General features: G+C 39.2%; 2 protein-coding genes across 5 annotated transcripts; both read right to left on the minus strand.

The window, feature by feature from the left end:
- mettl21e (methyltransferase like 21e) lies at nt 1-4,366 on the minus strand. Its single transcript, XM_046838438.1, has 4 exons — nt 4,065-4,366; nt 745-902; nt 545-662; nt 1-461 (listed from the first exon to the last, which is right to left on the minus strand). The coding sequence occupies exons 1-4, from the start codon at nt 4,099-4,101 to the stop codon at nt 37-39; spliced, it is 738 nt and encodes a 245-aa protein (XP_046694394.1). The 5' UTR covers nt 4,102-4,366; the 3' UTR covers nt 1-36.
- A 1,219-nt stretch (nt 4,367-5,585) lies between these two features.
- ercc5 (excision repair cross-complementation group 5) lies at nt 5,586-27,461 on the minus strand. Of its 4 annotated transcripts, none has more exons than XM_046838375.1 (16): nt 27,443-27,461; nt 26,903-27,008; nt 21,472-21,647; nt 18,733-18,848; nt 18,550-18,651; nt 18,400-18,460; nt 18,182-18,325; nt 17,901-18,102; nt 14,980-15,903; nt 13,165-13,418; nt 12,933-13,052; nt 11,284-11,497; nt 10,615-10,759; nt 10,291-10,491; nt 9,081-9,165; nt 5,586-6,244 (listed from the first exon to the last, which is right to left on the minus strand). In XM_046838375.1, the coding sequence occupies exons 2-16, from the start codon at nt 26,988-26,990 to the stop codon at nt 5,780-5,782; spliced, it is 3,297 nt and encodes a 1,098-aa protein (XP_046694331.1). In that variant the 5' UTR covers nt 26,991-27,008; nt 27,443-27,461; the 3' UTR covers nt 5,586-5,779. The 4 variants fall into 4 exon arrangements, with proteins under 4 accessions (XP_046694331.1, XP_046694330.1, XP_046694329.1 ...); XM_046838374.1 differs by lacking the exon at nt 27,443-27,461 and adding an exon at nt 27,159-27,240; XM_046838373.1 differs by lacking the exon at nt 27,443-27,461 and adding an exon at nt 27,136-27,232.
- Nucleotides 27,462-27,468: the final 7 nt, after the last annotated feature.

Genomic DNA, 27,468 nt, shown 5'->3' on the forward strand with positions numbered 1-27,468 from the left:
TTCACATTAAAATTTACACGTTTGTCATCCCAAATTCTACGCCGCAGCCTCAGAATGACTCTGTGAGCCAGAGACTTTCTTTTGTGCTCTGTAGAGCTTAATGTGTAGACTTGGTAAGTCATAAAGCTCCTCCAAATGAAAGCTGGCACTAAATCGGTCCACAAATCTATTTTCAGGGTCCAGGCGGAACCTCATCGCCCAAAGTATAACAGTGTCCTTTGAGCACAGGTGTTCAAACGTCTCCATCAGTTCGTCGAGGTATGGGTGGGAGTAAACAACATCTGCTGCCATGAGGTAGTCATAGCCACAGGATGCTTTGGGAAAACGTTCTTCTAGCTGCTGCCCCCAGGTGAGCTCAGTCACACGGGGCTCATAGGTACAGCGCCCCCTGGTGTTGCGCCTCACATTGTAGCATAGGTTTCCAAGAACATCAGGGAGGTCAGTGGACGTCACTTTTGCGCCTGTGAGTTCGGAAAAAAGCTGCCACTGAATGACCGAGGTGCAAAAAATAAAATAAAAGACAATTGCATACTATTATTCTTACCTAGAAGGCTGCACACTATAGTGACCAATCCGGTTCCAGCACCAAGCTCAATGACGTTCTTTCCTACGAGGTTATATGTTTCCTGATGGGTGTCAAGAAAATGACACAGCACCATGGCCTGATAAGTAAAAAGAAATATGTCAAATTACCATACAATCATTTGAATATTCACAAAATCTGGTCAAGCGGCGAAAACGTACTGAGGGCCAGAGCACAGCGCCGTAGCAATCGGTCGATTCTTTGATTTTAATTTCCAGATCGGCAAACGTATATCCCTCCCACGCTTCAGATTTAATCAGAGATGGACGGAAATGTCTTTTCATAATCGCACCTGCTAGCTCAGCATCTGGAGCAACATCTGTGGAAGTAAACACAGACCACAACAAAGAAGGAAATTATTAAGGGATAAAAATATAAAAATAAAATGGAATGATTAACAATTTTATTATTGTTAAGAACGATATGATAATTACTTCTTATATTTATAGCATTTGGCAGAAAACTTTGATCTCATTTATATATCAGAGCAGTTGAGGGTTAAGGGCTCAGCAGTGGCAGGTTGGTGGGCTTGAGATTTTAACTCACAACCTTCTGATCAGAAGTCCAACACCTCAACCACTAAGATACCACTTCCCACTCCAGTGACTAACAGGGGACAAAAACAAAAACTATAATGATTGTGATTATTTAGCTGTTTTTTTTATTGGGGTCACTTTTCCCCTTTCAAGCAAAGCAACCGTACAAAGTTTTGCCTGATCGTCTCAATGAAACATTTCAATGGAATTCTCCTAGGATGACCCTGACTTCATCCACACCGAGCTCAAACGAATGGATTTTTTGAAAATGAAAACTAGTTAAAGTATAGGTTATGGCTTTCACAGCTAATAATTCTTACCCCAGTTACACAGTGCTTTTCACCACCATCATCAAAAAACCTGTAAACGAATTTTATCTTTCAAATGAATTGTGTTTGTCTCACCAGTGCAGGTCCAGTGATGTGTTAAATTATGTGTCAATGCACAAAGAAGCTTACACAAGTTTCTTTCTTTCCTAAAGAACTTTCCATCTTTTTTTATTTGTTTATTTCACACCCATCCATAAATATTAATATACTTTCTGTAACTGATTTAGATTTGAGCATTAATTTTCTCTCATTATGGGTAAGGAAGCTGCACTTTCATGCACATGTGTTTACATCCAGTATTGTAAAATAGACAGACATTCAAAAAAAGAAAGATATTTCAGGACAATGTTGTATCACAACTACAGATGCTTTACAAGTATACACATTAGTACACTATTAAAGAACCTAATAGACTTTTCACCTCTGACACCTTTGTGCTGGACTGGGAAAGAAAGATATAAATTAGAAAATGTGTTGGATGAAAATTCTTCGTTAATAAATGTGCAAGTGAACAAATACGTTTGACATAAAACCAGTGGGTATTTCACTCACTTAGATCCGAGAAGACTTCAAAAAAGTGTGTACACCAAAATATACCTTACTGTTAATTAATAAAATAAAAGCTATTTTACTACAGAGGGACGAGTATAGAAAAATGATGCTGGGGCATGCAACCATGTTTGTTTTTATTTATTTATTTATTTTTTATTGGTATGAAATAAAAAAAAAAACCCGAATTACTCTTTTACAATTGAAATTTTAGAGCGCTGGTGTATTTTTAAATCTGTACAAATCTGACTGGTCATGGAATGCATGATTTGACTGAATATTTGAAATACAGGTAATTAAAATAAATGGAAAAAACCCTACACACATCTTCACTATATGGACATAAGTAGTCCATCCACACCTGCTTTTTTCAGCCATATGTGTTCCTTCTCCAAACTGTTACCACAAAGTTGGAGGTACACAATTTTCTAGATGTCTATGGATGTGGTAGCATTACATTTTCAATTTATTTGAACTAGAAGATCCAAACCTGTTTCGGCATGACAATGTCCCTGTGCACAAAGCCAGCTCCATGAAGATATTCTTTACATGGGTTGTAGTGGATGATCTGCAGTGGCCTGCAATAGAGCTCTGACCTCAACCCTGTTGATATATCTGTGGGATAAAATGGAACTCTGACTGCACACCAGGTCTCCTCACCTCAACTACATCAGTACCTGACTTTACTAACAGCCTTGTAGCTGACTGAACACAAATCTCCACAAGCACACACCCAAAATCTAGTGGAACATCTTCCCAGAAGAGTGGAGGTTTTGATAACATCTAATAAGGACTATGGACATGGACAAATAGACATTTGGTGGCACCCAGATGAGGACGAGTTCCCTCTTGAGTCTGGTTCCTCTCGAGGTTTCTTCCTTATGCCATCTCAGGGAGTTTTTCCATGCAACATTCGTCCTCAGCTCGATCATTAGAGACAAACGTACAATTATAAAGAACATCTTATTTATACTTTCTTACCACATTATCTGCTTTCAGGCAATGTCCATTGTTGTACAAATAAAAATGGATTAAAATGAATTGAATGATCAGATGTCCACAAACATTTGTCCATAGAGTGTATTTATATTAGTTGGGTTAATAGGATGGGAAAAAGTATTTGGACAATCTAATGAAAGTATCATGAAAAGATTTAAGTCAAGTCAAGTCAAATTTATTTCTGTATATTTATTTCTTTATAGTGCTTTTTACAACAGACATTGTCTCAAAGCAGCTTTACAGAATTTAAGAGTTAAAGTTAATAGTGTGTATTTATCCCTGATGAGCAGCCATGAAGACTGTGGCATGGAAAAACTACCTTAGAAGTTATGAGGAAGAAACCTTGAGAGGAACCAGACTTAAAAGGGAACCTCATTTGGGTGACATCAAGCATGTTATTATACATCTTTAAACAATACAGAATACTGGAGAGTGAGAACTAACATGAGCACTGGAATGTAAGATTATAAATAATGATCTTTCTACAGTCTTATACAGTCATTTGTGGTTATCAAACTAGGAGCTACTGAGCAACTCATAAAATAGCTCAACATTTGCGATCATCACAGATCCAACACCAGCACCAGAAAAGGCAATCCTTCCATTGGAAAGTTTAAAGTTTATTTGTTGGGACAATGTACTCCTAAAATTAAGCTAAACAACCACCCCCTTGTACCACCAGCCCACACAACCATTATCCTCTATTATTAGACTGAGATTCGTTCAGGCCTTAAACAGCTGCAGTATTTTGTAACCAATGGAAATGTGTCAAACATTTGACTGTTTTTGAGTCCAAACAGGTGCTCTTATCTCATGCAGGTCACAGGTTTATACCATTAATCCACAGTTATATAACGGAAATATTTTCATTTGTCAAATCTTATCAACGTCAACATACATTTTTAAATATTTTCAGTTTTGTTTCACAGGCATCCAGAAACTCTTTACACAACTCAGGTCAACCTTCTTTGTTTAAACAGATGCATAGGACAGTAAATTCTATGCAGGTTAGACTGTGATTTTCCACAGCATGAACTTAAAGAAACAATCGAGCCATGATGCACCCACCCTTATGCTCAATCTCCACTTCAGGCTTCTGCTCCATGGCTGCCTGTAGGTTCAGGGTGTGGTGAGTAAACCGAGGTAAACCGGATTCAAAAACAAGTGTCCGCTCTCTGTCCGGGCTCGAGTGCCGAACTCAAACTAGCTGGGCAGAGTTACAGTGAAGTAGGTCAGCCAGTGGAAGGAGACCCACCACATTCCATGGGACAGAAATACAACCAGAGGATTGAGGATATGTCTATGTCACTATGTCTAGCATGCTTCTCTCTTTTTCTCTTACACACTACATTAAAAGCATTAAGACTCGATCTTGAGTTATCTTCATATATAGAAATTTGTGAAAGAATATCTAAGATGAGATGAAGAAAATAATAGCTTTTGGGATGCCATACAGGAAATTAGAGTGGGTGCAATTTATGGCCAAATATGGTATTGCATTTTGCTAGTTTTTATTAGACCTCAGAAAGGCACGATGACAAAGAAGAAGGGCTGTTTTATTAACTTTGCATCATCTAATAATGAAAAAAGGATGGACAGAGTGTTCCAGAATAATATCACTTACATTAATCAGTTGGTAAATGTGTGTAGCTGTAGGTAAAGTAAACACTGATTTTTGCTTCATCATGGCACCGGTTAGTGAGTAGGATATTATTAGGCAGAAAGTGAACAATTTGTCCTCGAAGTTGACGTGTTAGAAGCAGGAAAAATGGGCGAGTGTATGGATTTGAGCGAGTTAAACAAATCGTCATGTCTAGACGACTGGGTCAGAGCATCTCCCAAACTGCATCTCAAGAGATCAGTATCTATCAAAAGTGCTCCAAGAATGGAACAGTGGTGAACTGGCGACAGGGTCATTCGTACACTTGGGGAGCGAAAGCTGGTACAACAGACGAGCTCCTGTAGCTCAAACTGCTGAAGATCATCATGCTGTTAAAGCTCGATGGCTCAGAACTGTTTTGGCAGGAAAAGGGGGCCGACACAATATTAGACAATATAAGGTACATGTTACTGCTTTTACATTTACAGCATTTAATCAACATTCAGAGCGACGTACAAAAGTCAATTGAAGTCTCTATTTAAGAATGACCAGCACTGGTTCACCAGGTTACAAACTTAGGATACCATCAACCTAAAACTCTGTTTAGAGGAATTATAGCATACTTTTTTAGCAAAAAGACATAAAACAAAATAAGTGCTAGCTCAAGTGTTTCAGAACAATGTAGGTCTTCACCCATCGTTCGGGACAGGCAGTGATTCAGCTCTTCAGACATCTAGGGGAGGTTTAGTCCAGCACCTTGATGTATACTTACCTCTTGCCCTGAGGGAAGGGGAGATCGGAGGGAGTGTGGTGCAGTGCGAGGATTAGCGATAAGGAATTCCAAGGATTAACACAACACACAATGTAGTATACGAGTGCACAGAAAGAGTGGATATTTTGCAGAGGGGATGGATGGAGACATTGTGGTCATTAGGAGTAGACATTAACATATGCAGGATCAGAGTTAAAAACCCGTGTACTACATAAGGTAATATTTACCAGGAAAAATAAATGTTTGGACTCCAGCCAAACTGATTTATTTAAATGGAATATTTAAATCAGTGTGTTAGACATTGTACACAAGTTTTCTGCAATAATTTAATGTTATATCTTTCACATCATAGGCTTCAGGCACCTATTTTGCCTTACAGAAATGCATAAGTAGTACTCAAGTCTTTTGTCATTACATGCTTTTCTTGGTCTTTCCTCTTGCTCCTCCTCGTCCTCCTCTTCTCCCTCTTCCTCTTGTTTTCCCCTCAAACACAGACCGTGCGGTAACCATGGTGGCTTTTTTCTTATGTTCCAGTTCATCTTCTGAACTGCTGCTGCTGGATTCAGATTTCAATGGCGGTGTTTTAGGCCGTTTCTCGACTGTTTCCCCTCCAATCATCTTCTCTTCTGGGCTGTTAGAACTCATGTTTATTCCAATAAAACCTCCTCCAAACATCCCTGCAGGTGTAACGTCAGTTCCTTTCTCTTTGCCGTTCTTCCCTTTCTTGACCGGTGAGACCGTTTCATCGTCACTGCTCTCTGCTCGATCGCGTTCCTTCCTCTTGAGGCAGGTGACGGCTCGGCGTAACCGCTGGCTGCGAATGGCCTGCTTTTCCTGCTGCTCCAGACGGAAGAAGGAATCGATGCGCAGCTGAGTCTGAGGATGTAAAAAAAAAAAAAAAAGTCTCTCATAAAATGACGATCTCGCTGACCGTAGCTGATAATGGCCAATTTATTTCATTCGAAACACGTCAAGGTGATTTGGAACAGAAAAATGCTCATGCAGGAAGCAGCCATAGAGACCACAACCAAGGAAGGCCATATTGGAGAACCTTGTCGATTAAACGGCTCTTTGTGGGCAACTGAAACAATGATTCTTAAACAAGCCCCTGGCATCAGGTCAAAAAGAGCATCGCTGGCAACTGCACAATTGATTAACACATTTCCAGCAAAGCAAACTATGCTAGACATGTAAGCGGAACAGAATGTACAGAAAAGGGAACACACAAACTTGTGATTCATCACCTCAACTATGATAATCAGTGGTGTACTTAAGTAGCTTTTTTGCATATCTTTACTGAAGTTTGTCCATTTGGGGAGACTTTTACTTTACATTTCAAAGTCAAATATTTTACTTTATACTCAACTACATTTCATTTTTTTATGAGGATAAACACGTGACTGGTCAAACACGCAATGATCCACCAATCAGGGTCGAGCGAGCGCTCTGTTTTGGTTTTGATTGGCGCTTGGTGTTTCTACTGATCACCAGCATACAGTTCAGCATCAATTCAACAGCAAGCAGAACATTTAGAGAGGAGGAAATGATAGAGGAAACTCCTGACTCGAACTCACCACAACACACTTGACCATATTTAGTGCGATTTTTCACATAAACTGAAAATGATAGTAGGATAATAAATCATAGTACTTTGGATACTTAACGTTTGTTGCTTTTGTACTTTTACTCAAGTTTGAATGGAGCGCTTTTACTTTTACTGGAGTAAAAATGTCCTTACTGCATCTCTATTTTAACTCAAATACATGGTTGATGTTCTTCGTCCACCACTGAACTTAATTAAGGATGTTGAAGGAAAAGACAAAGCCAATGACAACTTTTTATTGTCTTCTTAAGAAATTTTTTTGTGTCTTTCAAGCACTCGTGGTGTGTGTGTGTGTGTGTGTGTGTTCAAGGCTATCAGCAGCACATCATCCAAGCCTCTGCATATACACTATATTGCCAACATTTTGTGGACACATGGTCATAAGTTTGGTATGTGCTTTTTGAGCATCGCATTCCACATTTAGTCTCAATTTGCTTTTTTAATTCCCTCCACTCTTCTGGGAAGATGTTCCACTAGATTTTGGAGTGTATTTGTGCTCATTCAGACAGAAGGGTGTTAGTAAAGACAGGTACTGATGTAGGTGAGATGAGGAGGTTTGGGGTGCGGTCAGTGCTCCAATTCATCCTAAAGGTGTTCAATAGTGTTCAGGTAGCTCAGGTAGCATACATCTGTTGAAACCAGTGTAACGCTGAGCCCAGGGACTGGCTGTCAGTCCAAAACCACCTTTGGATGCCCTTATAAAATCATTCCACCATGAAATAGCTCATTTTCCCAGTACATACTGCTACCCAGAGTGCCATTTTAAGCCATTACATAGGTATTTGGTTACAATCTGTCAGTGGTGCATGAGTGATGACAGAAACTAAACCAGTTGTCACTATTTCGAGTACCTAACTAAGCTTGTCCCCTGTATATACAGCTGCCTAGACTTACCCTATATCCCTTACATTTCTCACAACTATTTAAAACCAACTGGCCTGATTTCACGCCTTGGGTGGTTCCATGAAATTCGGGAGTAAGAACGGGAGCTTTGAGGATGTATTTGGACTGTAGTTAATGTCAACAGTCTACTACACAGACTCAGGACTACTTTTCGCTTCTTATCACCATTACTGTACCCCGCAACATCGTTTATCTGCAATAAATGGACATTCGGTGCAACCCAGATAAGGACGGGTTTCCTCTTGAGTCTGGTTCCTCTCAAGGTTGCTTCCTTATGCCATCTCGGGGAGTTTTTCCTTGTCACAGTTGCCAACTTACACTTATAAAGAACATTTATTTTAATCACCACATTATCTGTATAAAGTTGATTTGAGACAATGTTCATTGTTAAAAGCACAATACAAATAAAAATGAATTGAATTAAATATTTAACTACTACTGAATAGTTAATCTATGTCCCAAAAAGGACAGCATATCCTACCTCAATGATTACCACCCTAACACTAACCTTATGCCAGAATCCTTTTTTGTGGACTTCATTGTCTGGATTTTTTTGGTCGGGCAAAAATACTATTAATTTCAATTCAATTCAGTTTTATTTCTAGACCACTTTTAACAATGGATATTAGCCTAAATCAGCTTTACAGAAAAAAGGGTTTATAATGTTGCCTATAAGTTTGATTTCTTATTAGTTTGTCCATAATGAGTGAGCCAGTGGAGACTATGGAAAGGAAAAACTCCATGAGATGGTATGAGGGAGAAAAGATTGGAACATATTGGAAATGTGTGGACTGGACTATTCAACGTTGACTGGACCTCAGATGCACTATCAATCACTATTACCTATTACAGAGCACTGGTGCACAGTATTGGTCCTTTCTCTCCCCTAATTTGTATACGTATTATACACTAATGAGTGCATTTCTCTCTACCACTCAGTCAAACTCATCAAGGTTGCAGATGCCACCACCCTATTTGATCTCATGAAAGACAATCATGACTCTGCCCCCACCATGAAAGATGTATCACTTGCAGCATGGTGTACGGATAATAACCTTAGAGCAGACACATGCTGGTCTGTCCTTGACCACATGCATTCTAATTGCGCTTGTTGGTTAGACATGATTGAAAAGACAAACAGCATTAAATTTTTGTTTTTTTATACTGATTAAGATAAATCTACTCTATACAGTAGGAAATATTTACCTGTTGAGTGCTGAGCTGTTTTAGGACTGGCTGAAGTGTTTCTTCAGTCTTCCTGCTGTTCCAACCAAATCGACTATAACAAAACTTATGTCTAGTTAAGAAAGACATGGTTACACTTTAAACTCCATATCCAACTTTTACAAGTTGACCCACAAAATGTGCATTAAAATAAAAATGTTTAGTATAATAAAAGTGTTTAGGCCAAAGAAAATTGGGTCACTTTTTAGCAAGTAATGGAAGGAAGTGGCTATCGATAGTGCTGTTGATTTATTAGCGTTTTATGTACAGCTTCAAGAATTTTTCTTAAAAGGAGAAAATCTTGACAATTCCGCATATCGAGGGACTGAATGAATGAAGGACGGAAGGAATGAAGATATTTGTTAAAGTATACTGAAATAAGTAGAACAATCTTTTGGCTTCTCCCATTAGGGGTCGCCACAGCGGATCATCCGCATGTTTGCTTTGACACGTTTTTACGCTGGATGCCCTTCCTAACGCAACCCTCCCCATTTATCCGGGCTTGGGACCGGCACTAAGAGTGGCTGGGGTTGGTTCCCTGACCAGGGATCGAACCCGGGCCACAGTGGTGAGAGCGCCACATCCTAACCACTAGACCAACAGGGACCCAATTACGTAGATCATATCTTTAGAAAATTAAATATTAAATGTAACACACACACATACACACACACATCTGTATTACCCAAATAGGGACTAACAATCTATTACATAGATAAATTATGTATTTAATTGTGTATATATACACAGTGGTTCAAAGTATTTGAACACCCTGCTATTTTGCAAGTTCTCCCACTTAGATCTAGCTGATAGACAGGTGTTCAAATACTTATTTGCAGCTGTATCATACAAATAAATAGTTAAATCATACATTGTGATTTCTGTTTTTTTCCCCAGATTATGTCTCTCACAGTGGACATGCACCTACGATGACAATTTTAGAACCCTCCATGATTTCTAAGTGGGAGAACTTGCAAAATAGCAGGGTGTTCAAATACTTATTTTCCTCACTATATATAAAATAAAAATAAAAAAATTATATATATAGTTAAAAAAAACATGCTATTCAGGGGGGGGACTCTGTATATGCTTTTATCTCATTTAATATTTTCTCATTAACTCAACTGCTGGTGGATATTCTGACCCAGACTCGACTCAACTGATACATCACCAAGCTGCAAATAAAGGATATTCTTTGAGGAGATCCAGCTGTGGGTGGCCCCAGCAAAACAAGCCCTCTGATTGGTCCACAGTGGGCTGGAGGTAGGCCTCAGCGACAGCAGGATTCGGGAAGCCTGGATGAACCTTTAATGCTCTCAGCTTTTTCTTCACCTTTGTGTCCTTAGGATCAGCAACCAGCTTCTTATTGGTTTGTGCTTCATTCCACCATTTACTGTAGCAGTCAGAAAACAAGAGAGTGCTATTGCTACATATATATATATTTATTCATCACTTATTCCAGTCAAGTCTAATTTATCTACACCAATAGGTGCTGTTTGCTATTGAAATTTCATACCTGAAGTGATTCAGAAGTTCTAAACCAGTCCCAGGGAACTCGTTTAGTATTTCCATGCCAGTAACGTATCCGACTCCTGGGATTCCCTCGGTGTAATCGCTACCCAGTAGATAGGCCAGATTGATCATCTTAGTCCTGTCCAGTCCTACATGAGGATTACATTCTCAATTTTTTAAAACTAAATGTAAGAAACACAATTTCATCTTTTTTTTTTTGCAGTTTAAACTGTAGCCACATTTAATTAATGAAATAATTATATAGCCAACAAATGTCACATATGTCAACAAAAAGGGAGTGAAGGAAAAGCAGTCAACAAGCACTCAACATCTCTGAACACTCCTCAAGATTGTTGAAAATCTGTTCCAGGTGACTACCTCCTGAATCTCACTGAAAGAATGAAAAAATGTGCTCAAATGCTGTCATTAAACAATACGTGGCCACTATGAAGAATCAAAAACATAAAATGTAATCTGGGATATTAACACGTTTTTACTACATAATTCCAGATGAGTTCTTTCATAGTTTGCATGTCTTCATTATTAATGAAGAATTGCAAAAAAAATAACAATTAAGAGATACCATTGAAGGAGAATTGGTGTGTAAACCCGTATACACACTGTGTGTGTACGGTCGGTTGAAAAAGTCCTTAAATGTACCAGTGAGCCTCACCTAGCTGGTTTTGAATATCCAGGTACTGGTAGTGTTCCACGTAATTTTTGCTGTTGAAAAAGTTTTTGTAGACGTGTCGTCCTCCGAACAGCCAGACATCACTGTCGTCTGTGATGGTGCCATGTGTCTGGTCCGTCCGGTCCAAAGCTGCACACTGAGCTTCAGCTTCCATTGGGGCAACGATGAAGGGCACCCCGAACAACCGCAGCAGCTCCTGGTCCAAACGCACATAGGATCAGAAGTTTAATCCAAATGATTTATTTGAAAATTGTTGTAAGAACTCATTAAAACCAGGTTCACTCCGATGTAGTTAGAACCTTGTAAGGTGGATACACAATAAAGTAGAAAAACATTTTCTTTTATTTACCAAAGAAAAATCAATGATCAAAGTTTTTCCTTTTCCTTGGTAGTTCATTCATTGCACCTAATTGTAAATCTGAATCATATTTGCCCATGTTTGAATCAGTACCAGTAATTCTTGAGTTCACTTTCTATAAGTAAAGCATGATGTGCTGCTTTTTTCATCTGAAGGCTTTTATTTAATAAATCAATCTCCAGGAAGTAAACGAATGTCATATTTTCCAGAATATGCATTACGTTACATAATAATGAATATGCAAGAATATTCATTGTTTCATTGTAAACCAGTCTGATCTTTCAGATCTTGAACGAAAGCATTTCCACTGCTCCCATCAGAAAAGCCTATTTTCAGTGTGATTTCAGTGATTTAAAATAAGGGATCAAATGGCAAAGAATAACATCCATGATAATGTCAAAAGTGTACAATATCTAATGAGAGCAGTTCATCAAGAACCTGGAAGTTCCATCAGCAACTTATCAGGAATGACAGGCTAAAGATAGATGCTGAGGTCATTTGTGTTTGTTGTGAGAGAAGCTGGTACCATTGCCAAATGACACCATTGCACCCACACGTATAGCACGTTGTCAATGTGAACATATTATCTGAAATATTACATATTCAACTATTAAAAAATTAAAAAAAAACCTATGTAAAAAAATGACCTATGGCATTACATTGGACACACAATCTTAGTGTTTCATACATAAAATGTAATTTCCGACAAACTAAGAACCAGCTTTGGTTTCTCAAGGGTTCTTTGTATGGCTTTCTAAAGGGTTTTATTTTGCCTTTGGTTGTTCATCAATTATTTCTACTGCACATGCAGCCCTTTAACATTCATGCATTTAACAGGACAATCAAATGATCAAACAGGAGCACAGAGACAAGGCACATGTGAGCCTATAGTAATCTACTATTATTAACTAAAGGACAAAACAAAGAAAATTCTGGCACTCTAGCAGCTGGATTGGATCTAAAATGGGTTGCCATGTGGTGATAAATCCCTTTATAGTGTGAGGTAAGAAATATATTTCTAAAAGCAAAAACATTTACATTTTCCCACACTAATCCTCCAATAAAGGTGTTTTATCAGAAATGCTGTGTGTCAAGACTGGAGCTCTTTTTGGAAGAAAGAAAAAATCTTAAGGATACTTCTCAAACTTTTATAGTGGTAAAAGTATGCACATATTTGTGTGAAAGGTTGATCCAAAAGGTTTAGTCATGCAAATTGTGTAATATTGTGTAAAACTGGCCTGACTTCATCTTATCCATGAATTACAGTCCTCACCTGGCTCTCCTGGCACATCTGCCCTGTAACTGTGGCTGCACTGCGCTGCTGTTGCTGTTGCTGGCCGCGAAGGTTGCTCTGCTCTGCCTGCAGATCTTTCTCCAACTCGACCAGCTCCTCCTGCAGGACACACAAATGACAAGAAGAAATCAAAGAAGTCTTTTATGTTATAATGATTCATCTGAATGAATAACAAATGTGACGTGGAAAAAAAAGAGCATTCTAAATGTACCATGTCGATATTGTCCCATTCACTGGATGGAGGAGCAGCAGCCACTTCTCGAGAGCTTTCAGCTTGTTTTTCTTCCATTTCACTGCTGTTTAATGACGGAGTCGTTCCACTTGAATCTTCCTTTTGGCTCTCCTCTTCATCCTTTGCCACCACCTCCTCTTTATTACTCATTTCTGGTAATTGTTCTTCTGATTTGGTTACTGAATTATTCAATTCAGGCTCCTCTTCCCCTTCTGATACCTCAATGAAACTTTCTATTAAAAACAAAACATACCCCAAAACATTTAACGAACAAATTGTACATTAAAAGTACATTTTAAATAGACAATGTAATAATAAACAATCTTTCATAAGAACAAAAAATATAAAAATGCATTTTTGTTCAAGCAAAACTTATTTGCATACTGAAATATGATTGGCTATTATATCTTATGATGTAAGAACACTTGCAAAATAATATAACTTACTTATTTCAGATGTACAGTTTTAACTCCTTTTCTATTTATTTTGCCATTTAAAAGGCTTATTGTGCAGTGTAACAGTGAAGTTTACACAGATCCACAATGCTCATATTTGGAATATCTTGATAGCTATTTAGTGGCATTATGGAAGCTAAAACATTTAGAAAAAATATCAACTTGGAATTTTGTGCCATAAGCTCTTAGTCCATCCTGAAATTTGCATAAACACATAGGGTTCCTTCAAAAAAAAGTACTTTTATGGTCGCTTTTGGAAAGTTTATTAAAGGATCTACATGAGAACAAATGTGGGTTTCTATAGAAATTGCTACAAAATTGTTTTGGACTAAATGCCCAGTTTTATCAGTTTTTTCATTTTGCCTAATAGTTAAAAATACATTTTTGCCATCTGAAAAGTTTGTGTGGTTTAACAGTGAAATATAGACAGATACACATATATTTGTAATATATACCGAGAGCCATTCAGTGGCATTACGGCAGCTAAAATATTGATGCCATAAGCTCCTAGTCCATCCTGAAATGTGTATGAATACATGGAGTTCCGTTAAAAATAACTTTTTATGTATTTTCTTTGAAAGGGTTTATTGAAGATTCTATGGAGAACAAATGTGGGTTTCCTTACAAATTGCTATTGAATTGTTTAGGCTTAAATTTAATATCACACCACCGTTTTTCACAGGGTTTCTGCAGGTTTCAAAAAGACTTTTTTAAGACTTAAAAAGGTAAGACTTTTAAAGACCTTCTTAAGACCTTTAAGAATGAAATTTAAGACCAAGTATCACTACCAAGTTTTACTAAACTTGCACTCTCATAGCTGAAAATAAAATCAGTTTTATGTCTGTGGTAAAATCCAATATCGGTTTCGTGCTAATAACAGAAAGCTGATTGGCTGTTGCATGTTGGTCTCATTTGTAGTCGTAATACAGCTAATTATATTCAGACTAACGAAAGAAAAATAACTTCAACACAGAAACAAACAAACAAAAGTGCTGCATGAGCATTTAAATGAGCATCAGAGCTAGTGTTACATGGACATCAGAAAATAAACAGCGAATTTACGACTTTTAAGGCCTAAAATTTAGATTTTTTTTAACTTTTTTAGACTTTATAAGACCCCACAGAAACTTTGTACAATGGTTAAGGGCTGCAATTGGAATAGAAATCTGTGAAATTAGGTATTTTTAAATTATACCTAATTTGGTAATTTAGGATAAACTAACGGAGTAATTTATGCTAAAATTCTATGTTAAATTTTCATTCAATTTCATTCTGTAGAGCTGCTGTGGGACAATGTCGTTTGTTAAAAGTACTTGACGATGTAGACTGTCATACATACCTTCAGAGCTGCTGTCCTCCTCTTCACTCTTTACAATAATTTGCGTATTTCTTCCCTCCTTCTCCTCAATTAAGCTAATGCTCAAACTTTCTTTTTCAAAGAAATTGTTTAGAGAACTTGGCCCATGTTCTTCGGGCAAAACTTTTTCATCCGACTGTAGATCTGAAGGAGCGGAAGCTGTTTTTAAAGCATCTTTTTCAAGCACTTCTTCATTAGTAGCAGATCTGAACTCTTTGCTCCTCACTTCAACTACCTCGTCCATTTCCTCACCTTCAGAACTGCATAACAAACCCACACGGTCCACCTGCTCCATCTCAGTAAGTGTCTCTTTTTCTCCTAAAGCTCTCTGAATGGCCAGTAAAGTCTGTGGAGAAAGTCCACCTCCTTCCTGAGCCTCATTCAAAACACTCTTTTGCATCACTGTGCTTTCAGCTTGATCTTCATCCTCATCTGAGCTACTGACAATGACAACTTTCTGGTGCTGAGTTTGAACCTCTTTGCTGAAGTATTCAGATACATTATTGTCCTCCGTCAGGGCCCTCTGGATGGCCTGCAAAGTGCGAGGTGACACACCACCGTTATCTTCTTGAGAACTTGCTTTTACACTTCCATCTTGGATCTTATTCTTAGAAGCTGATTCATCTTCATCCGAGCTGCTGTCCATCATGGCTGCCTGAATGGCCTGAAGGGTTCGTGGCGAGGGAGGGGCTCCAGCTGAAGGCTGCTCCTCGGTACAAATGATTAGTTTTGGAGTCGTCGATGAAGAAGAGGAAGAAGAAGGCTCGTTTTCCTCAGGAACGCCGTCTGATATTGGCCGCCAAAGGGGCTCTGGCCTTCCTTTGACTTTCCCTTTTCTGGACCAAGGGCCTGAAGACCAGGGATCTGGGGCTACGTGACTCTCAGTCTGTGTGCGCTTTTGAGACCCTGCAGGAATACAGAAAACAATTCTCTGAATTTCAATTTTATTACTAGAATGAAGGGATCAGCAAAAACCTACAAACTACATATCAGAACAGTTGTTTTTTCCCTCATCAAATAAAACCAACAGGTTCAAACTAAAGCATTTTACCTGCAGGATATATATCAGCTTTTAATTAAGGACCACCTGCCTCCTCTTAGTTGTCAACATTCACAGTCAAAGGAGGAGGTGCTAAAAAGAAAATGCTACTCTTTAAAAAGCTCTTCTTTCTAAAATATGACACCTAGTGAATATTTAAAAGGTTACCATAGATATGATCTACAATATGACTGTATTGACACTGCACCGATTATTACACTTGGTTTACAACCTGCAGGTAAAACAGTTTTAAAATCCTGAAGCCAAACTTGAATCTCTTTTAATTGCTGCTGTCGCTGCATCATATAGCTGTGTAACACACTCTGAGGAAATCCTACGGTGGTCTGAGCAAAATTACAAATCCGAAAACAAATCAACACTTACAAAATCACATTAACAAATCAAAAAGCAAAATAACAAATAAGAAAACAAATGATCAAATCCAAAAACACAAAAAACAAAGCAAACAAATCGACAAACGCAAAAACGTTAATAAATCCGAAAACAAATCCGAAAACACTACAATTCAGACAAACCAGAACAGGTAGTGATAGATTGTGAATGTAATACCACTTTTTGGACGAGACATTTGTCAAGATAAGCAGGAAGTACAACAGGTTACAGCAGGAGAAAGTCGGCACGTGTGTAAAAGTGTAAAAATATTTGAAGCACTTTTTGAAAACAAATTGGTTTAAATGCCTGCAAATATGTACAAGAAAGTTATAAGATACACAATTTCCTACTTCCTGTACATCTTGAATGACGGATGTCTTGCCTTTTCTGTTTTTTTCTGAAATGTCATTGCGTTTTTTTATTTGTTATTTCGTTTTTGGATTTGTTCATTTGTTTTTTGGACATGCTAATTTGTTTATAGATTTGTTATTATTTATTTTTTTTATTAGTTAATTCGTTTTGCACTTCTTGGCCACTATAGAAAGCTCTATCTACCCCCTTCTGCCCACAAATGCTCAAAAAATTAAAGAATTGCCATGTGCCACACTGTGACTGAAATAGGGAAGGAAAGGGTACATGATGCCTCTCACACAGACACCATGGCCAATTTTGCTACATTGGCTCATGGCCACAGTGACATGGCTGTGACATTGTCAGGATTCAATCTCTTAGTAATAAGGCCAGACAATACTGGTCTTTTTCAAACCATCTTGTTGTGAAGGTCTTGAGAGCGAGCTCTTTGCTTCTATCTATGATAGAGAGAGATGTTTGTGGGGCATAAGCCTTCTTCTAACTTATCAACATGCAGTGTCTGGCATTGTCTCAAGAAATGTACACAGATAAAGAGATTATAATATTATAATCCACAACAAAGTTATATTTAATAAAGTGGGAAAAAAAATTATTAAATACGCTAAAAAGAATCAGTACACCAACACAAGGCAGCAGCTAATTTCAATCAGAAGTTCTACCTCCTACCTGTGCAAATTAGAATCGGCTGGTTAATGCATCTTGATAAGTTAGAAGAAGGCTTACGCCCCACAAACATCTCACGATAGATAGAAACAAAAAGAGCTTGCTCCTAAGACCTTTGCAACAAGATGGTTGTGCTGAATAAAAACTTTGCTGGTTACTGAATGATTTCCAGAATCCTGTATGTTCCTGTAAGCACCATTGGGGCCAATCACATTTAGCAGACGTCATTATCCAGAGCGACTTAAATTATCTCATTCAGCAGCTATGGGATAAAGGGCCTTGCTCAGGGTCCCATAAATGGCATCTTAACATGGATGGGGATTAAACTCACGACCTTTCGCCTTAAACACTAAGCTACCACATCCCGTTCTGAGGGTTCTGCTCAGGGAGTCAACGGGTTTAATTAAATAAAATAAAGTCGAACGATCTCTCTGACCTTTGATGAGTATATAATGTGACGAATCCTCAGATAAAAGGCGGCGCGACTCAACGCTGTGCTCGTCCCCCTGGACGTACTCCTCCTCCACAGCTCCACATGTGCGCTGGTTCATTTCTTTCTCCACACCCTCTAGACGTTGGTTCAGGTTATTCCTCTGCAGCAACCCGGCCAGCTGATACTGAGAGAAGTCCCCTGACCTCTGCAAGGACACCACAAGGAAAAGTCACCACTGATGACTTGGAGACTGCATTAATGATAAATAATGATGCCTGTAGTACCTCAGGGGGTTTGTGAAAAAGTGTGCGTCTTCTCTTGCTGAACTCCTTCATGTCTTTGAGAATTTCGTGCTTGATCTCTGGTGACAGGAGAAGGAACTCCTCAGAGTTGATGTCTACGGAACTGGTATTTTCATACATCTCATCCTGAAAGGACATACGTGATGTTAACAATCGAGGACAAACCTAGAAAGAGAAAAGGTATCTCTGCTGCTCCTCACCTGAAAGGTCAGATAGGACTCTTGTGTCTGTACTTCTTCTCTTTCTGGTTCTTCATCAGAACTTCATTTAGAGGAAACAATTATATGAACGAATAGAATGACACAAAATGAAATCTTTCAACAATGCCAACTAACATCTTGTTTTCTTACCTGCTTTGTTCTTCTTCCTCGACAGGAGGCAGTGCAGGTAAAACGAACATTTCTTCCACCTCATCTCGACGCACGGAGGAAATATTGGGAATTGTTTCTTTACTGTAAAAGCCAACAGCGTTTTCTTATCACTGTTTCCCGTCATTACGTAAAATATATTCGTACAATTGCCTTTGTTCTGACCTGCGGTCTCCTAGCGCCGTTTTGATTGCCTGCCTCTTCAGAAACGTCCTCAAGAGTTTTTCATGGGTTTGCTTGGACTCTAGCACCATCTCCTCCTTCCTCTGTCTCCTGATAGCCTTAAGAATCACCAATGTATCACTTGTTACATTTAATAAAGTATTTATCTCAACTTAAACTAGTCTACACAGAATACAAAGAAACTAAAGGCTAATACAGATTGCATTCCTGAATGCAGTATTTTTTTAGAAAGCATGATGTTTGACCAATATAAGCCATACAGGAGAGAATTGAGTAAAACGCTCATAAGATAAGGAAACTGTGGAGTCTATGAAGGAGTTATTGTGTTAGAATAGATAAAAGAAGACATTTTTGTGTGCTCTGTGGTTGGTACTACGGTTTTAATCATTAAAGGACAGCATTAAATTGCTCCCATTGCTGTATGTGGTCCTGCCACAAAAAATGGTACCTGAAGTCCTATATCTTTCTTTGAGTGTGCACTTTGGTGCTGCATGTGAAGACATTTATATCCTCAAGACTATATATACAACTAACAGTCCACTTGTACAGTAAAACCCAAAAATTCTCCACTCGAAACTCCTAAAGCTCCCTATACCCCCTGCCATCTGTTAGTGGATCACCAGCTTCCTGACAGGCAGGAAACAACAGGTGAAACTGGGAGGGGTTACGTGCAGTATTCGGACAGCCAGCACTAGCCGTATACTTGACGTATAAAGCACTTAACGGTCACGCACCGCAGTATCTGAGTGAACTTCTGTACCAGTATGATCCTCCATGCCTACTTAGATCAAAAGGTGCTGGCTATCTGTTGGTTCCTCAAATAATGAAGACTACAGCAGGGGGCAGATCTTTCTCTTATAAAGCCCCACAGTTATGGAACAGCCTTCCAATCAGTGTTCGGGACTCAGACACAGTCTCAGTGTTCAAGTCGAGGTTGAAAACTTATTTATTTAGTCAAGCCTTTTATCAGTAGATTTTTCTTAGGTAAAGGCTCAGATCTGGATGGAGCATGGATATAGAGTGTTTGGTGAACTGGTATATTTGTATGCTGTCGCCCCTCACATTCACACGCTCACTCAGGTTTGTTGATGGTGGTGTGGTGGGTCGCCTCTTATCCCAGAGATCCCTCATGTCTGTGTTACCTTCTGGTTCTCCCTTTTAGTTATGCTGCCATAGCGAGTCTTGCCGGAGTCCAAACTGCACAGTGACATTAACTTTCATACACCAATAGTTACACTTAATAATCCATATCCTTCTCTTCCGTCACCCTCTCTCTCTCTCTCTCGGTCGAGTTAAACATGCTCCTGAGGCTCCAGTGACCACTGTTCCTGCCCCTCTCCTCTGTGGATCTTCACACTTCTGTGCAGCTTGGGACGGTCTCTCATCAACACCTTGGGTGGTTCCATATAATTCCGGAGTAGAACGGGTGCTTTTGAGGACGGATTGGACTGTAGTTGGTGTCGGCGGTCTTCTGCACTGACTCGGGAGTGCAGTTTGCTTCTGATCATCATCACTGTACCCCGCAACTTTGTATATATGCTTCAAATGGACATTTGGTGCAACCCAGATGAGGATGGGTTCCTCTTGAGTCTGGTTCCTCTCAAGGTTTCTTCCTTATGCCATCTCGGGGAGTTTTTCCTTGCCAAAGTTGCTCATCAGGGACAAAGAACATATTTACATTTAATCACCACATTTTCTGTGTAAAGCTGCTTTGAGACAATGTTCATTGTTAAAAGTGCTATACAAATAAAAATGAATTGAAATTGAATTGAACTAGCACACCTCAGGGATGTGTCCTCTCCCCACTGCTATTCTCCTTCTATACCAATGACTGCACATCCAGTAACCCAACTGGTAATCTCCTGAAATTATCAGATGATACCCTGCTCATTGGACTCATTCAAGATGGCGACGAGTCTGCATATCAGCAGGAGGTGAAGCGACTAGTGCTATGGTGCAGTCAGAATAACCTAGAGCTAAACACTATGGAGATGATAGTGGACTTTAGGAAACACGCCTTAAAACACTACTCCTCCTCACAATATCCAACAGACCTGTGTCATCTTTAGAGACCTTCAAGTTTCTGGAAACTACTATTTCAACTAGCACAGGACAGATTCGATTACTTCAGTGTAGAACTGCATCAGCAGCTCCTGTGACAGACCGTACTTCTTTAATTGCCATTGAAAGTACATCCTCTGCTGGACCTCATCAAGAAGAGTTGGACTCCCATTTCAGAATTGGAGTCCAACACTTCTTGATGAGGTCCAGCAGAGGATGTACTTTCAATTAAAGAAGTACAGTCTGCCACAGGAGCTGCTGATGCAGTTCTACACTGAAGTAATTGAATCTGTCCTGTGCTCATAAATCTCCATCTGGTTTGAAGCAGCAAAAACAGTAGAAAAAAACATTGGTGCTCCCCCGGCAACCTCTTCGGGACTTGTACCATACAGGAAGCAGGAAACAGGCAGGTAAAATCACTACTGACCCTTCACACCCTGGACACAACCTCTTTCAACTCCTCCCTTCTGGAAGGTGCTACAGAACTTTGTTCACCAAAACTGCCAGATACGGGAACAGTTTCTTTCCTCAGGCAATCAGCCTCATTAACAACTGATCTTAATTATATTCCCTCGTTGTTTCGAACCAATTCCTGAATTCCTGAAGTGCTGTCCTGCTCTATCCAGAAGATAGTGTACATGCTGCAGCACTAATACCTACCAGAGTCTGTTTTTTGAGCAGAGGTGCATCGCCATCGTAAACAAAGACAGGTCTGATGCGGAAGAAGAGTAACTTGCACAGGCGGTTGAACAACGTAAGAAGGTGGGCGTTGTGGACGTTGTTGCCTTCACGATCGCGCACTCCCTTGACCGCTTGGTTTAGCCAGATGCTGATATCTGTGAGGTACTAAGTCAAGGATGTGAAGACATATTAATGAACGATGCGAAGAATCACATCGTTGTATGGAAACATCTTTTGGATCATCCTTTTAGTGATGCAGTCAGTGTTGATTTCATCAGAGCTGTGATCATGACATCAAACTTTTTTTTCGGATATTGTACATTCCCATGAAAACCACCAATCTGTTCATCTTAAGGATTTTCCTAAACGGATCCTCTCAATGCGTTTTCCTTATGCCATCTCAGGGTTTTTCCTTCTCGCTTTCTCTGTGTCTGGGTGAGGTGGTAGCTTAGTGGGTAAGGCATTTGATTTTGGATCTGATGGTCATAAATTCAAATCACAGCCAATCCAAGCTACCATTCCTTTAACCCCATAGCTGCTCAGATGTATGAATGAAACAAATGTAATTCGCTCTGTATAGGGACTTTCCACATTTTAAAAATAAGATTAGGCCAGTCCAAGTGGACGTTTTGGGTAGCTCTGTATCCCATGTAAAAAAAAAAAAAAAAAAAATATATATATATATATATATATATATATATATATATATATATATACACACATACATATACTATTCCACTTTATTTAAGCACATATGTACCTTTTCCTGTCCATCTTCATCTGTCTGAATCTTCCACACACACCGTTATAAATGTCTGCCGTCTGTTCGTCTTCTGGTAATTATAGGCCAGAAGATACCAGGAGGAGATACCATAAAAAGACAACTAACGTGATCTATAAATGCTATATATGCTTTCCCCATTGGTTAAACACAGGCCAAGAAAGACTATCTCCTGATAAGTAAACATATCGCAGCCAAACCTAAAATAAACAACATTAATCACTACATTTCAAATATTTATTTTAGGTGTAATACAATATTCCCATTTTTTCCCTCACAGAATATCTGCCAAATGCTGTAAATGTCTTATGTATCATGAATATTTTTAAACTCCTGTGCAAATGAGTTTTAGAGACATCATGATGATACCATGGGTCACTTTGTCACCTCATATAATTAGGTTCTGATCCTAAGCTTGGGTAATGTTACTATTCAATCAGTTTCACCTGAATTCCCAGTGCTACAGTGGGTTTCAAATGATAACCACTCTGTGCAGCTGGGGAGCCATGAAGTAACTGAGAAGAACTATGAGGATGGATTAGGACTGTAAATAATATCCACAGTCTACTACAATGGCTCAGGGCCACAGGTTGCATGAAAAGGTCTGCATTTACATACACATCACTGAACAGTACACCTCAACAATGATAGAACTGTAATAAATGTACATTAAGTACCACTCAAATGCGGATGGGTTCTATTTTAAGTCTGGTTCCTCTCAAGTTTCGTCCTAATACCATCTCAGGGAGTTTTTCCTTGCCACTGTCACCATTGGCTCGCTCTTCATCTTTCGGCTGCTCCCATTAGGGGTCGCCACACCAGATCATCCGTCTCCTACCCCCCGTCTTCTACATCTGCCTCTTTCAACCAAACTATCTGCATGTCTTCCCTCACCACATCCATAAAACTCCTCCTTGGCCTTCCTCTTTTCCTCCTTCCTGGTGGCTTCATCCTCAGCATTCTCCTACTGATATACTCCATGTCCCTCCTCTCCACATGTCCAAACCATTCCAATCTCACCTCCCTCACCTTGTCTTCAAAACGTCCTACATGCGCTGTTCTTCTAATAAACTCATTTCTAATCCTGTCCATCGTCATCACTCCAAACGAAAACCTCAACATCTTCAGCTCTGCTACCTCCAGCTCCACCTCCTGTCTTTTACTCAATGCCGCTGTCTCTAAACCATACAACATCGCAGGTCTCACCACAGTCCTATAAACTTTCCTTCCACTCTTGCAGATACTCTTCTATCACAAATCACTCCTGCTATCACTCTTCTCCACCCACTCCACCCTGCCTGCACTCTTTTCTTCACTTCTTTAACACACTCTCCATTACTTTGCACTGTTGACCCCAGGTACCTGAACTGCTCCACCTTCTCCACCTCTTCTACCTGTAATCGCACCCCCCACTGCCCTCCCTCTCATTCACACACATGTACTCTGTCTTACTCCTACTGACTTTCCAGCACGTACCTCCACCTCTCCAGGCTCTTCTCAACCTGCTCCCTACTCTTACCACAAATAACAATATCATCCGCAAACATCATAGTCCACGGAGACTCCTGTTTGACCTCGTCCGTCAACCTGTCCATCACTACTGCAAACAGGAAAGGGCTCAGAGCCGATCCTTGATGCAATCCAACCTTCACCCTGAGGTCTGTCGTTCCTACTGCACACTTTACTGCTGTCACACTGTCCTCATACATGTCCTGCACCACCCTAACATAATTCTCTGACACACCTGACTTCCTCATACAATACCACAACTCCTCTCTTGGCACCCTGTCACTCCTTCTGACCTTCTCTATACTTCTCCATCAACATTCTCAAAGCAAATAATGCGTCTGTGGTGCTCTTCCTCAGCATGAAACCATACTGTTGCTCACAGATGGTCACCTCTTCTCTTAGCCTGGCTTCCACTACTCTTTCCCATAACTTCATGGTGTGACTGATCAACTTAATTCCCCTGTAGTTACTGCAGGTCTGCACACCAACTAGATATTATAAATTGTCCTGAGGTGGTGATAAATGTCTAAATGTATTTATATGGTGCCCTGAGATGGACTGATCCAGGGTAACATTCAGGTTGCATCACCACTAGGGTTGCAAAGGGGCAGAAAATTCCTGGTAAATTTCCACAAACCTTCCATGGGATCTTTATCTGAAGAATTTAAGAAATATTCCAAGTAGAAAATTTACAAGGAATTGATGGGAATTAATAAAAAAAAAAAATGGAGAAAATTATATAAACTGTATACAAACAAATATAAACCTTTAGTTTGGTCATAAGCTGACATGCATGCAAACTAAAACAGATTTTTTAAAATAATTTAATAGTTAGTATAATTTTGTCAAACAATAATTTACACACAGAGCACAAGGACGTTTACGTAATATTTATGTAATTTATGTGAATATTTTTCAAGATGGACATTTTTGTAGTTATTTTTGATCTTCTATGAATACACTCAAAACCTTTAAACATGCACAGTCCGTATATACAGTATACAGACATCTGACATATGTGTTTTTTCCTCGAAACTGTTGCCACAAAACTGGAGGCACACAAATTGTACAATATATCTTTGGTTGAGGTATAATATACAGTGCCCTCCACAATTATTGGCACCCCTGTTTAAAATGTGGTTGTGGACTTCTAAAAATTCTCCTTTTTTTTTAAAACAACATAGAACCCAAATGCAAAAAAAGAGAAAAATCCAACCTTTCATTTAAGTACATAACTTTGGTGGTAAAAAAAAAATCATACATTTAGAAAAAAAAAACAACTTGAAATCATGTGTGCCACAATTATTGGCACCCCTAACAATTCCTCTGAAAAATTTATTTATTTATTTATTTTTTTTATATATTTTTCTGTAGTTGCTAAGGTTGGTCAGGGTATCTAGGGACTTTTAATTAGTAATTCATGATTTCCTGTTTCCCTGGGGTATAAATATGATGTGACACAGAGGCCTAATTCTCTTACCCATTTGTCAACATGGCAAAGACAAGAGAACACACCATTCAAGTAAGGCAGATGTGTGTCGACCTTCATAAGTCAGGCAATGGCTACAAGAAAATAGCCACTCGCCTTAACTTGCCGGTATCTACAGTCAGAGGAATCATTAAGAAGTTTAAAACAACTGGAACAGTGACAAACAAGGCTGGAAGAGGTCCCAAGTTTATCTTGCCACAACGCACAGTGAGGAGGATCGTAAGAGAAGTAAAAAAATTTCCCAAGCTCACCGTCACAGAATTGCATCAAAGAGTGGCATCTTGGGGTCACAGAGTCTCCAAAACAACCATCAGACGCTCTCTACATGCCAACAAGCTGTTTGGGAGGCATGCAAGGAAAAACCTTTTCTCACTAACACTCACAAACGTAAACGCCTGGAGTTTGCTAAGCGGTACTGGGACTTCAACTGGGATCGTGTGCTTTGGTCAGATGAGACTAAGATTGAGCTTTTTGGCAACAAACACTCTAAGTGGGTCTGGCGTAAAACAAAAGATGAGTATGCCGAAAAGCACCTCATGCCCACCGTGAAGTATGGTGGAGGATCTGTGATGCTGTGGGCCTGTTTCTCTTCCAAAGGCCCTGGGAACCTTGTTAGGGTGCATGGCATTATGAATGCTTTGAAGTACCAGGATATTTTAAATAAAAACCTGATGGCCTCTGCCAGAAAGCTGAAGATGGGTCGTCATTGGGTCTTTCAGCAGGATAATGATCCAAAACATGTGGCAAAATCTACACAAAAGTGGTTCAGCAGTCACAAACTCAAGGTCCTCCCATGGCCATCTCAGTCCCCAGACCTCAACCCAATCGAAAACCTGTGGGGCGAGCTAAAGAGAAGAGTGCATAAGAGAGGACCCAGGACACTGGATGATCTAGAAAGATTGTGCAAAGAAGAATGGTCAAAAATCCCTCTCTCTGTGTTCTCCAATCTTGTGAAATGTTATAGGAGGAGATTAAGTGCTGTCTTGTTGGCAAAAGGAGGTTGTACAAAGTATTAACATCAGGGGTGCCAATAATTGTGGCACACATGATTTCAATTTTTTTTTTTTTTTCTAAATGTGTGATTTTTTTTTTACCACCAAAGTAATGTACTTAAATAAAAGGTTGGATTTTTCTCTTTTTTTGCATTTGGGTTCTATGTTGTTTTAAAAAAAAAGGAGAATTTTTTTAAGTCCACGACCACATCTTAAACAGGGGTGCCAATAATTGTGGAGGGCAGTGTATAATGTTGAACTTGGAAACCCAAACCCAGTACAAGTTCCTTGAAGATATGCTTTGCATGGGTTTGAGTAAAATATCTCCAACTCTAGAGCTCTGACCTCAATCCTACTGAACACCTTTGGGGTGATCATGAACACTGACTGATCCTCAGGCCTCCTCACCTCACCAACTTTAGTACCTGAGACCTTGTGTCTGATGAACACAAATGTCAACAAGCACCCTCCAAAATCTAGTGGAACATCTTCTCAGAAGAGTGGAGGCAGTTATAAGAGCAAATTAGTTTAAATGTGGAATGCGATGATCAAAAAGCACATCCCATACTTGGATGACCAGGTGTCCGCAAACTTTTCCAATATAATGCAGCAAGAAACCTCGAACTGCTGAAAGGATACCAACTGCTAGGATCTTCCCCTCGAGTGTTTCCGGGTTAATGGGCTTTCCTGTGCTCTCCAGCAATTTCCACAGGCCATGAACTCCCATTGTAGTCCCTTTTCAGATCTGAGACAAACACAGCAAAGGCTCTGAGCTTACACACACTTTCCTTTACCCTGTAGCTTTTTAACTAAGCTTAATAAATAATTGATCTTTTAATAATTGATAACATTTGATATAACATTAGACCTACAACAATTCATAACACGCACTGACTATTTGATAATATAAACAAAGACATCTTTCCGGGTTTACATAAAACAAGAAGCGTCCGTCTACTTAAAGTGTCCTCCAGGAAACACATTTTGAGTAACATAGTTCCTACAAGAAAATATTTTCTGAGATATATATATATATATATATATATATATATATATATATATATATATATATATATATATATATATATATATGTGTGTGTGTGTGTGTGTGTGTGTGTGTGTGTGTGTGTGTGTGTGTGTGTGTGTGTGGATGGAGTGTAAATATTAAATTAGGAATACTGTAGTATTTCCTCGGCATTTGTTTC

This window comes from Silurus meridionalis, chromosome 24 (genome assembly GCF_014805685.1).
Source record: "Silurus meridionalis isolate SWU-2019-XX chromosome 24, ASM1480568v1, whole genome shotgun sequence".
Lineage (NCBI taxonomy): Eukaryota > Metazoa > Chordata > Actinopteri > Siluriformes > Siluridae > Silurus > Silurus meridionalis.

Coding starts and splice junctions, on each gene's coding strand:
- mettl21e (XM_046838438.1), bottom strand. CDS start 4,101: ATGGAGCAGAAGCCTGAAGTGGAGATTGAGCATAAGG. Junction 903..4,064: donor AGTGGAGATTGAGCATAAGG/GTGGGTGCATCA, acceptor TTACTTCCACAG/ATGTTGCTCCAGATGCTGAG. Junction 462..544: donor TATAGTGTGCAGCCTTCTAG/GTAAGAATAATA, acceptor CCGAACTCACAG/GCGCAAAAGTGACGTCCACT.
- ercc5 (XM_046838375.1), bottom strand. CDS start 26,990: ATGGGAGTTCATGGCCTGTGGAAATTGCTGGAGAGCACAGGAAAGCCC. Junction 18,652..18,732: donor ACGGCGCTAGGAGACCGCAG/GTCAGAACAAAG, acceptor TGGCTTTTACAG/TAAAGAAACAATTCCCAATA. Junction 10,760..11,283: donor GGATATTCAAAACCAGCTAG/GTGAGGCTCACT, acceptor ATCCTCATGTAG/GACTGGACAGGACTAAGATG.